General features: G+C 36.2%; 1 protein-coding gene across 1 annotated transcript; it reads left to right on the top strand.

Moving 5' to 3' along the window:
* LOC6034824 (bromodomain-containing protein 7) lies at nt 1–7,747 on the top strand. The gene is made up of 5 exons (XM_038255519.1): nt 1–164; nt 232–1,147; nt 5,844–7,123; nt 7,183–7,278; nt 7,340–7,747. Exons 1-5 carry the CDS (start codon nt 113–115, stop codon nt 7,552–7,554), a joined length of 2,559 nt encoding a protein of 852 aa, XP_038111447.1. The 5' UTR covers nt 1–112; the 3' UTR covers nt 7,555–7,747.
* The last annotated feature ends 5,390 nt before the right edge of the window (nt 7,748–13,137 follow it).

Genomic DNA, 13,137 nt, shown 5'->3' on the forward strand with positions numbered 1-13,137 from the left:
TGGCCAAGCCACCATTTGGAACTTTCGCTTGTTTTCGTGTTAGCGGCATTTTTCTCCAATTTCCCATAAAATTGTGTAATTTTCTGTCCGCCTCTGGTGCATCCCACTCGAAATGGGTTCCAAGAAGCACAAGAAACACAAATCCGAGCGCAAGGAGCGGGAAGGTGAGTTGGTTTTGGTGTTTTTTTCGGTTTGCGAAAATGATCAACATTTCGCTTTTGGATTTCGCAGAGAAAAACTTGCTGCTCGAGCGTCCGCCCAGTTTGAAGCTGATTCTGAAAGTCAGCGGCAATAGTTCGACGCCGGAACACGGCGGGGCCGATTCGCCGGCGTACGGTATCCACCAGGATCTGAACGTGGCGTCCTTTTCCGGAGAATATTCCGGCGAACGGCACAAGAAGAGCAAGAAGAAGAAAAAGAAGAAGGACCGCGAGAAGAAGCACAAGCACCACAAGGAGAAGCGCCGGCACCGGGGTGAGGACTCGAGCCAGGAGGACTTTAACAGCGTCGGCGATGAGAGCTCGCAGGCTCCGCCGGAGGGCAGTCTGTTTTACGGGGCAGCTGCAGCGGCGGGTGGCAGTTTGGCGTCCCTCCCGGTAACGAAGCCGCTGGTGCCGATGAGGAGTCCTGAGCCGGAACCGTGTCCGGTAATTCTGCAGCAGCCGGCAACTCCGGCTACCCCTGCTACGCCGGCCACGCCCGTTCCGATGCTGCAAAAGGACGATCTCATCGCGCCCAGTTCGGTCACGACGGAGGAACCGATGCAGAGTCCCGGGTCGGTCAGTCAGTCAACGTCGCGGCCGGGCAGCAAAATGGACTTTCACGAGTCGAACTCGAACCTGGGGGCGCCGAAAACGCCCGGCTCGGATTGTAGTGGTCGTGAGCCGAGGACTTGCGTGCTTAAACTCAAGCAGAGTCGGTCCCCGTTGGCACGGCTGTTAGATCATCTGCTGAAGGCGCTGGAGAAGCGCGATCCGCACCAGTTCTTTGCGTGGCCCGTCACTGATGATATTGCGCCCGGGTACTCGTCGATTATTACGCGGCCGATGGATTTCAGCACGATTCGGCAGAAGATAGATGACAACGAGTACATATCGCTGTCGGAGTTTAGTGACGATTTTAAGCTGATGTGCGATAATGCGATCAGGTGAGTAAACATTCCCATCTTTAGAATTAATGAGAATTTACTTATTCGAGTGCGACTAAAAATTACAAACCTTTAAAATAAATTTGTACACCCACAAATTCGGAACACTTTTGTGATAATTTGTCAATAGCATGTCAAATGCAGCTTTTCTCTCGAGCCTACTTTTTTTAGGACCTAGTAAAAGTAGTAGGTACTTTTTGAACAAAAACATTCATTTCAAGACTATTTTATCTTGGGCAGCAAAACACTGGCTCCAAAATGCATGTTCCATGATTGTGGGATGTTATAGTGCCTCTCACAATTGTGGAACACCTGAATTTAGCTGGTATTTTCACAAAATAAAGTTACCAGATCATGGATAAAACATCACTAAGCTTGAGTTTCGCTGGTTGCAGTGTGTGAAGTCATTATTTTGTTACAAATATGTACTCCTGGAGAGATCCAAAGTTTGTTTACATCCGTAAGAAAAAAGTGTTCCGAATTTGTGGATTTCAAGGGTCAAAGTTTTTCGACAAAAATTTGAAACAAAAGTTAAAATTTTCAGTTGTTCGATACAACTTTCAAAAGATCGCACGAAAAGATTTCAAATGAAGGTAAAAGCGAATCATTAAGTTCAATTATCGACTTGCTATGTTTTTTGAACATTGGCCGATCTGTAAACTGTTCCTAATATGTGGGGTGACTGTATAATAATTTTGAAAATCCAATATTACCTCATAAGGCCGAATCATGAAATTAGATGGGCATCCCAATTCGAATTAGCGGACTTTTGCAGTAGCGAAACTCGAATCAACGAGTTCACTCTGTAAACCCAAGAAAGAAGTTGAACAATAGTCATCAAACTTTCCAGAAATTAAAAAAAAACAATATTTAAAAATTGGAAATGGAGAAAACAGATATCTAGTATTATAAAAATACACCTATTCAAAAAATTCAAATAGAAATTTAAAAAAAATCGAAATCAAAATTTAAGAAACTCTACAATGAAAAAATGTACAGACATTCTTAATTTCTAAAATTTTTCAATTCTGAAATGCTTGGATTCTAAAATTTTTAAATTCTAGTTTTTTAAAGTTCTACAATTCTATAATTGAACGATTCTGAAATTCTGAATTTTTATTTGCGTTTTTGCAAATTCAACATGCTTTTATTTCGATGTTTAAAATATTTGACACACAATTTTTTTTGAAAATCAGCAGATTGTTTTTTCTTTCAAGGCTACAAATTAAAAAAAAATAGAATGAAAATTCAAAACTTCCTTTAGCCTTTACAGGGAGGGTACTTATTTCTAAGTTTAGATTTTGCTAGCTGAGTGCTTTTTTAAGAAAACGATTTTTTGAGAAAAAAATATTTTTTTTATAAATTAAAAATAATAAAACTTTAACAATGTTTTCACTAGATTATCCTAATCCCTTTTTAAAATTTTATTGCATATTATCGAATCACAAAAAAAATGTCTCTCTCAAAATTTTTGACCCAAAAAGGCTTCAAAAATTTTGATTTTCTGTGCTATTAGATGGCGGAATAGAAGAATTGATAAATTGGTGAATCGAAATGAATACAAGAATTTTAGCAATTTGATATATTTAATAAATTTTAAGAATTTTAGAAATCTCATATTTTTTTGGAATTTGAGACATTTTAGGATTTTTTGGAATTAAAAAAATTTTAGATATTTCAAGAATTTTTTTTGAATTTTTAGATTTTTAGGAACTGTAGGATTTTGAAAATTTTTGGATTTAGGAATTTTTGGAATTTTATTGATTTTTTGGATCTTAAATTTTATGAATTTTTGAGTATTTTAAAAACTTGAGAAGTTTCAGTAATTTTTGAAATTCCAAAAGTTAGGAGTTAAAAAATCCAAGGAATTTAAAAATGTTAGGATTTTTAGGAATTTTAAAGATTTTAGGTGTTTTATAAGTTTAATGAATTTTTAAAATTTTAGGTTTTCAAGAATTTTAGGAATTGAAAAAAAAACTTAAGTTTAGACATTTTAGAAATTTAAAATTAATGAGTCTAGGAATTTTAGAATTTTTAAATTTTAAAATTCTAGGAATTTCAGATTGTTTTTTCGTTCAAGACTACAAATAAAAAAAATAGAATGAAAATTCAAAACTTCGGATATTTAATTTTCAATTTAATTAGTGTTTATTAGAATTTAATAGTTTTGCTCCAGGAAGTTACATTTGCAATTCAGAGATTTGGAGAACCTTTCAACTGAGATTAAATCATAAGCCTTTACAGGGAGGGTACTTATTTCTAAGTTTAGATTTTCCTAGCTGAGTGCTTTTTTAAGAAAACGATTTTTTGAGAAAAAAATATTTTTTTTATAAATTAAAAATAATAAAACTTTAACAATGTTTTCACTCGATTATCCTAATCCCTTTTTAAAATTTTATTGCATATTATCGAATCACAAAAAAAATGTCTCTCTCAAAATTTTTGACTCAAAAAGGCTTCAAAAATGTTGATTTTCTGTACTATTAGATGGCGGAATAGAAGAAATGATAAATTGGTGAATCGAAATGAATACAAGAATTTTAGCAATTTGATATATTTAATAAATTTTAAGAATTTTAGTAATCTCATATTTTTTTTGGAATTTGAGACATTTTAGGATTTTTTGGAATTAAAAATTTTTTAGATATTTCAAGAATTTTTTTTGAATTTTTAGATTTTTAGGAACTGTAGGATTTTGAAAATTTTTGGATTTAGGAATTTTTGGAATTTTATTGATTTTTTGGATTTTAAATTTTATGAATTTTTGAGTATTTTAAAAACTTTAGAAGTTTCAGTAATTTTTGAAATTCCAAAAGTTAGGAGTTAAAAAATCCAAGGAATTTAAAAATGTTAGGATTTTTAGGAATTTTAAAGATTTTAGGTGTTTTATAAGTTTAATGAATTTTTAAAATTTTAGGTTTTCAAGAATTTTAGGAATTGAAAAAAAACTTAAGTTTAGACATTTTAGAAATTAAAAATTAATGAGTCTAGGAATTTAAGAATTTTTAAATTTTAAAATTCTAGGAATTTCAAAAATTTTATAAATTTTATACTTTTAAATAATTTTGGAAATTGAGGAACTGTAGGAATTTTTGAAATTTTTAGATTTTACGAATTTTAGGAGTTATAGTAATTTTGAGAAAATTAGAATTTCAGAAAGTTTGAATTTTAGAATTCTAAAATTAAATATTATAAGAGTTTAAGAATGTAAGATATTAAGGAATTAAATATTTTTTCAATGAATTTTAGGATTTTTGGAATTTGTAGAGTTCCAGGAATTCTAAAAATTTAAAAAAAGTCATTTTTTTTACAATTTTAGGAATTTTTTAGATTTGGGGAATTTTATAAATTGTATGTTTCTTTTTAAATTTAGGTTTGAGGAATTTTAGGAATTTTAGATGTTTAGAACTTTAGAATTAAAAAATTGTATTATCAATTTTCAAAATTTAATATTCTAAACTATAAGATTTTAAGAATTTTAGAAATTTTAAGAACATTAAAAATTTAAAGAATTTTTGGAGATTCATAAATTTTATGAATTTTAGAAATTTTATGAATTTTAGAAATTTTATGAATTTTAGAAATTTTATGAATTTTAGAAATTTTATGAATTTTAAAAATTTTATGAATTTTAGAAATTTTATGAATTTTAGAAATTTTATGAATTTTATGAATTTTAGAAATTTTATGAGTTTTATAAATTTTATGAATCTTATTAATTTTATAAATTTTATGAACTTTATATTTTTTATAAATTTTATTAATTTTAGGACTTTAAGAACTTGAGGAATTTAAGGAATTTCAGTAATTTTAAGTGTTATAGTAATTTTACGAAGTTTAAAATTTAAAAATCAACATTTAAGAATTTTGAAATTCTAAGATTCTAAAATTAAAGAGTTTAAGAATTGATAAATTCTAGCAATTATAGGATTTTTATAAATTTTATGAATTTTATATATTTTTTGTATTCTTACAACTTTAAGAATTTTAGGAATTTAGTAATAGTAATTTTAAAACATTTATAATTTCAAAATTTTGGAATTTTAGAATTTTAAGACTCGAATATTGAAGAGTTTACGAATTTGAAAATTTAAAAAATTTATAAATTTTAGGATTTTTATAAAATTTAGGAATTGAGGAATTTTAGAACTTTCAGGAATTTCAAGAATTGTGTGAATTTCGGGAATTTGGAGTATTTTGGAACTAAAGAATTCAAGGATTTTATAATTCTAGGAATTTTTAATTCCAGAATCTCAGAATTTCGTTTTTTTTATTTAAGAATATTGAATTTAACCGAGCCACGTAGCCTAGTGGTAACGCTTCCGCCTCGTAAGCGGTAGATCGGGGTTCAAATCCCGGCTCGGACCAACACAACTGGCGATCGTTTCTCTCTTCTGGATTCGATTGCTTAGTAAAGGGAAGGTAGTGTATCGTCACAAACTGGACCATATCAAGACACCTTAGGAAGACAACCTAAGGAATGTTAACATTAAGTTGAATAATAAACTGTCACTGAATCCGCTTTGTAAATGTCGGCCCCGATACTCTTCACGGGTTTTCCCCTCAGGAACAGGGAAAGATTTACTTAATATTGAATTTAATAACTGCAACTTTTTAATTTTTCTTGACCGCGTTCCCTCCTAGTTCCGAACTTATCTTATAATGTCTCTGTTAAAACAACTCTTTCCACTTTCAGATACAACCACTCCGAGACCGTCTACCACAAGGCGGCCAAAAAGCTGCTCCACGTCGGCGCCCGCCTACTGCAGCCCGAAAACCTGATGCGTTCGCTGCGCCCCCTCATGACGTACATGCGCGAACTGACCCCCAAAGAGCTCGGCTTCGAACTCCCGGCGTCATCCGACTCGGCCGATAACGATCACCACCTGCTGGACTCGGCGGACGAGGCGGTTGCTGCGGCGGTGGACGAGGGCATCAACGCGCAAATAAACGCCCAAATCGAGGAAGATGAAAAGCGCAAACAAATTCGGCTGGAGAACAATCCGAAGGGAAAGTTCGAGCCGTTTGTGGACGATTTGACGGCGGAGGAGGTGCTGGCGCAGGTTCAGAGTGCGGCGATGAACGCGCGGACGAAGCTGCTGAAGAAGAAGTCGGCGAATCGGATGGGCTTTTTGCGGCAGCTGAAGAACGGCACGACCAGCATGAGCATTTTGATTGATGGCGAGAATAACGCGCCGGAGAAGGTGGTTTCGCTGGAGGCGTTCACGGGGAAGTTGCAGTACGGAACGGCGCAGCTGCAGGGATTTAGGGAGGATCGTCGGAATTATGCCAAGACGATTAAACCGTTGAATTATGGGGCGTTTAGCTCGTTTGCGCCGACGTTCGATTCGCGCTTTTCTAATCTCTCGAAGCAGGAGTCGGAGCTGGTGTTGAACACGTACGGCGATGAAACGGGGGCGGATTACGCCGAAAGTATTATGAAGTACACGAAGGATAGTCCGTACGCGGGTGGCATCGCGCACAGTCTGCTGGACATCCTGACGAATGGGGAGCATCGCAAGACTTTCGGCACGCTGTACGAGTCGGACATGCAACGGCAGGAAAAGGACGCCGTCAAGCACACGTTTCCGGAGCCGGTCGAGCGCGAACGGGAGGAGAAGAAGCTGGCGGACGTGAAGGTTGACTTCAACGCGCTGCGTTCGCTGAGCGATCTTGGCGTGGACGTGGGATTCTTGGACGAGTTTGAGCAGCAGCTGCAGAGCGCGAACGTAACCAGCTCGCTGCAGCAGTCGCTGAACGTCAACTCGGGGCTCATTCACAAGTTGCACCAGATTCAGTCGGATCGCCTTTCGGCGCCGCTGCCCGGGCATTTGTCGTTTGTTCAGCGAGCCGGCGAGACGGAGATTGATTTGGCCGCGCAGATTACAAACAATTTGACGAATATTGCGAAGCAGCTGCCGCCGGTGGCACTCGCGTCGCCGCATGGATTGCGAAAGGCGATGGGGATGAGTAGTGGTGAGTGCGGAGTGGAAAGCTCGGGAAATCCTCATTTCACCTCTTATTGTTTCTTTCAGTCGGTTTGGACATGTTCCAGACGCCTCCGGTTGGCATCATTAACCCGCAACCGAATCTGGGATCAAACCAGCAGCAGCACAACAATCCACCGGGAGGTAAGTTCCCTAGTTGAACAGTCAGAAAGCAATTCTCTTATTCACTTTCAACCTTCTCCAGCGGACATCATCGACACCACCCCGATGGACATGGATCTGGAGCCGGAACCAATTGGGACCGCCACGAGCGCCGTCCACCATCAGCTTCCCAACGCGAACCCCTCCCAGGTGGACATTGACAGCGAGTTGCGCGAACTGCTCGGCTCGTCCGGGGGTGGAGGCGAAGGGGGTGAATCGGATGCCGCTTCCGGCATCGAGGGGATGCTGATGGATTGAAGTTTTTCGCTTCTTATTACTTTCTTTTTACTTTGTGTTAGGGTACTTGTGCGTTTGATTTTCATTGGTAAGGAGAAAGGGGAAAAGATAGAGAGTGATGGCACGCGAGATAGAGATGAATAAGTTTATATTTTTATCCTTCTGACTAATAACGATGAATAAACAGCTTAACCGCGTTGAAGAAAGAACAAAACTGTGATCTTTTGTTGGGGCTCTGGATGATGACTTTGTTGTAATTCTATTTCCACTATCTCGTTGCTTTGCAAAAAAGGTAAAGAAATTTTACGACTCGTCATAAACCAAATTGTTATTGTATGCAGTAGCAATTTAGAGCGGAAAAAAGACGCATAATCGCAGGGTGGCAAATCGAGCATTTAAGTTTACAATTTTTTTTTAATAATAATCCTCAACCGCCTATCATATTTTACTGTTGAGCAATTCTCTGAGATTTCGGTAATTGGATTTTTTTTTGTATTTTTTAATCCAGATGGAACTCTTTTGGTGCCTTCGGTATGCCCAAAGAGCCATTTTGCATCATTAGATTATCCATATAATTTTCTGTACAAATTTGGCAGCTGTCCATACAAAAATGATAAGTGAAAATTCAAAAATCTGTATCTTTTGAAGGAATTTTCTGATCGATTTGATGCCTTCGGCAAAGTTGTAGGCATGGATATGGACTACACTGAAAAAATGATATGTACATTGTAAAAAATTTTCACTTTCACTTTTTGTGATTTTTTCAAAAAAAATAAATATAGGTCGCAAAAATTTTCCAACTTAATTTTTCGATTTAAAATCGAATTTGCAATCAAAAAGTTTTTTAGTGAAATTTTGATAAAGTGCACCGTTTACAAGTTATTGCAATTTTTAGGTAACTTTTTTGAAAATTGTCGCAGTTATTATTTTTTTAAATAAGTGCTCATGTTTGCCCACTTTAAAAAAATGTATTTTCGAAAAGCTGAGAAAATTTTATATGTTTTGCTTTTTTGAACTTTGTTGATACGACCTTTAGTTGCTGCGATATATCATGCAAATATTTAAAAACTGGAAAATTTATGTTTTCTAAATCTTACCCAAACAACCCACTAGTTTGTCGATATATCAGGAACTAACTCTGTCCAATTTTCAATGTTAAAATATGAAACATTCGTGAAATTTAACGATCTTTTCAAAAACTTTTTTTTTTTTTAACCAAGACTAACATTTCAAAAGAGCCAAACAGTTTATATTACGCAATTATTTTTTTTTTTCAATTTTTTACCGTTTACCATTTTTTCAGTGTAGTCCTTATCAATACCTATAACTTTGCCAAAGACATCAAATCGATCAAAAAATTCCTTCAAAAGATACTGATCTTTAAATTTTCATGTATAATTTTCATGGCTTCTTTGGGCATACAGAAGGCACCAAAAATGTTTCAGCTAGATTAAAAAATACAAAAAAATCGCATGGGGACCATCCATAAACCGTATGGCGATTGTCCACGCTCCATACAAAAGTTTTTTTTTGTATGAACAATTGTCCACGAGGAGAGGGGGAGAGGGGGTGGGTGAGATTTCCAAAAAAGTGTCCACGTGATTTGTGGATGGTCCCATGACCGAAATCTCAGATAATTGCTCAACAGTTACAACTTGTTAAATCAACATTGATTTTAAAAATTAAATATAAAAATCCACAACATAAAAAAGAATTATTTCGATAAGAAATGCCATTTATTTCAGGTTTGGGAAATGTTAAGAAAAAGTCAAGATGCAAAAATGGGAATTGAGTGACCATCCTATGTTGCTGAATGCTTAAATTTTCATTTTCAAGGTTTTGGAATTTTAGATTTTTTAATTGAAGATTTTTAAATTTTTGGATTGTTGAGTTGTTTTTATTTGTATATTGCTGATTTTTTTTTTGTTGATTACCTACTTTTTAATCTCAGAATTTAAAATTTATTATTTTTTAATATTATTATTAAAAAAATGAAATTCTAGATGTTTAAATCATTTATTTTTTTATTTTTGAATATTTGTTTTTTTTAACTTCAAATTTTCTATAATTCTGATTTTTATGCCAGAAAATTTAATGAATTTGTATTTTTATGTTTCGCCCTGTTTTCCTTTATTGTGAGCAAGAAACAAAATCTGTCCTCTTAATTTTCGGCTTTGTAAGATTCTTTTTTTTCGTTTTTGAAAATCGTACCTTGCAATTTGAACACTTTGTTCGTGGTTCCCATTTTCATGAACGCATGTTCACGATTTAGGGAACTCTTTTTCCTCCGTGTACACAAAATGTTCCTTGACGTTTTTTGTATGGAGTTTTGTGTTCCTTCAGAGCTCCGATATTGGCCTAATATGTGAAATATTTTTAAACGAGCCCAAAAATGCTCAAAATAGAAATAGTAAAAAAATGTGTGCACATCACCTTGTGTGAAGACACATTTTGTGATGAAACATGTGAAAAATTGATAGTTTGACACTAGATTTTTTTTTAATAAGAACTATGAAAGCTTAACCCTCCTTTTTATATGATAGGAAGTTTTTTTTAAAGAAGGGTTAAATTTTCACAATAAACATGAAATTCATAAAAAAATCACTCTTCATTTTTTTAAATAAAATTCGAAGTTTAGATTATAAGAAAATTTAAAGATTTGAAGATTTAAATATAACAAAAAAAGAAAATCTATAGAGCAATTCCAGCTCAAATCAGGATTTTTTCTGGTTTTTTGTAACCAAACCTCTCCGATCCCAATGAAACTTTGTAGAAATGTTATCCTATGTTAAATACACTGAAAGAAAAATACACGCCACTTCAATGAAATTTTAAATTTTTAGGTTTAAAAGTTGAATTTAATGGTGATGTCAAGATTTTTTCGTTCATTTTTTTTAAGAGATAGCATTAGATGTTACAAAAAGACTCGCGAAGAATGAATACAAAAATCATTTACTAAAACTGTTTTTTTGTAAAGGTGGTTTAAACGTTGAAATTTTGAAAAACGGATAGTGGGAATCGATATACCAGACAATTTTATATAAAGGTTTCCATATTGACCCATGTTGTCCAATCCTTGTTAAGATACAACGGGTTTTAAAAATAAAAATGTTGAAAAATATGCTTTTTGGTGATTTTTGGCAATTTCTATATGACAGACTTGATTTTTCAGTCTCGTAAATATTTTTACCGGACAGCTCGTCCAATTTCCCATAACTTGTCAAACATTTCTGGGGAACAGGAATGGGATTTGGAAGCTGCAGATTAGGTTTTCATATAAATTTTGGCAAAGACGGGTTATAATTATTAAATGTTATATTCTCGAGGAAAAACGATTTGGAAATAATTTCTAAACACTATACTTTAGTGTACTTAACATTATTTTAGAATTTATTCAGAAAATCATTTTAGAAATCATTTGTTTCCAATCCTGGTCTTTGTATAGATTTTAATGGATTTTTATATTCTTAACATTTCATTTAAATACATAAATGTGATTCCCGATCGACACCCTGCTATATGGCGGCGCCCCCATTCTGTCTAACCTTGACTTTGGCGTGATTTCTGGTTCTGGAGGCGCATCATCCTCGACTCCAAGTCCAAAAAGTTGATCCAGCCGCCATCATCTTCAATTGCAGTTAAAAGAAGAAACGAAAGAAGTCGTAATCGGAGCCATTATAATTCCCCCAACGACCCCCAGTCAGCCAGCGTGGGACATCGCTGCCGTGCCATAAAAAGTCGCGCGATAAAAATGGGGCCGTTATCGGGGGAGGAACCTCGCTGAACGGAACGGCTCTTCGATAGGGATCAACCTAACGAGGAGGAAAAGTCAATTAATCGGTTGGGATCACACGGTGTGGGTGGCGGCAGCTGACTGGCCATAAAAACAATAATGTGTCGTCGGGTGGGCGGGATCTCGTCTCTCACATCCAAAAGCTGGTGTTGGGAAATTAGTGGGTTTTGGTTGGGTGGCAAGTTTGGCCCACCCCCCCAGGGGTGGGTTTCTCTATAATTACGAAACTAATGAAGCGAAGATTATGGCGATAAATGACACACGAAATTATTGTGTGCACGTGGTGCAGGATTTATGCATTTTAGTTACTATTTTTCTGCAACAGAGTGTAGATATCGAGAATAAACAACCACGATTTCCCCACCACAGTTTCGTGCAGCCGAGGAAAATCCCGAAAGGGTTAAAGCTGGCAGAATCAGCCGCCGTGGAGCGATAAAATCGAGGTGGAATAATTTCCATTTGATTGGAGCAGCAGCCGTGGAAAACGAGCGCGATAACAACTCACCACCACGGCCGGGATAATAATCGAACTGAGCTGACCGGGGGGACTAGTCGACATGGCCAGGGAATTATGATTCTTTGGTGGTTGAGAACAATGGAAACACAATTTTAACGGGATAGATTTGTGATAAATGGAGTTACAAGCAACATTTGTTTTGATTGTGAAAGACTTTGCAAATGAGGCATTTTTTGATTCGTTACGCTTTTGCTAATTGAAATCAATCGAATCAGGAAGAAGAACAACAAAAAAAATGTGTATTTAACGATTCTATTGAAGGGAACTTCTTCTGAGAGAACAAATTCAAATAAATTTACAAGTCTGTGATCAGCAGAGAAGCGAGTCAGACGTGCGTCCCTCACAAACCAAAAAAGTGCTAAAAAGTGCAAAAAATGTCTCACGGCAAGAAATAGAGGCGGTCCTCACCAGCAGGATCGGCAGATTTGAAGAAGCTAAAGAATTCCGAAGCGCTACCTGTAAAGCCAGGCAGTTTGAGCAAGGACGCTCAAAATTCATCTGGAAACCAGTTCGCTACCCTGCCTGTGGACGTGAGCGAGAAGGAAGAATTTGAACGACGGGAAAAGTTGCCACCCATTTTTGTGAAAACATCGTCATCGGATTCGGTGCGAAAGTGGCTGACCGGATTCATCAAATCTGGTGCTTTACGAGCTTCCATCCGCTTGTGTGCTGATGGACTCAAAATTCTGCTACCTACCAGAAAGGATTACAACTACTTTCGGGATTTCCTGAACAAAACAAAGATTGAATACTACATCCAGGTAAACGCCCCATGAAACAGGTCCTCCGAGGCCTGTATGACATGGATGTGAGTGTGCTGAAAGAAGAGCTCAAAACTCTTAAGTTGAACGTGATCGAAGTCTTCAAGATGACGAGACACAACAAAGAGATCAAGTATCGTGATCAACTGTACCTGGTTCATCTCGAGAAAGGAACTACAACGCCGTCTGAGCTGAAAGCAGTTCGGGTAATTTTCAACATCATCGTGACTTGGGAACGTTATCGTCCAGTGCACCGTGACGTGACACAGTGTTCGAACTGTTTGCAGTTTGGACATGGTGGAAGGAACTGTTTCATCAAGAGTCGTTGTGCAACCTGCGGAGGTGAGCAAAAACTCAAGCTTGCGAAACAATCAACGAGAACATCGAAGCGAAATGCTTCAATTGCAGCGGCGACCATTCGACCAAGAATCGAAGCTGCCCAAAACGAGCTGAGTTTGTAAAAATTCGGCAGCAAGCGACGACGAGGCACCAACCTAATCGTCGCAAAACACCACCAACTTCCACGGACGTGG

The sequence above is a fragment of the Culex quinquefasciatus genome, chromosome 2 (assembly GCF_015732765.1).
Source record: "Culex quinquefasciatus strain JHB chromosome 2, VPISU_Cqui_1.0_pri_paternal, whole genome shotgun sequence".
NCBI lineage: Eukaryota > Metazoa > Arthropoda > Insecta > Diptera > Culicidae > Culex > Culex quinquefasciatus.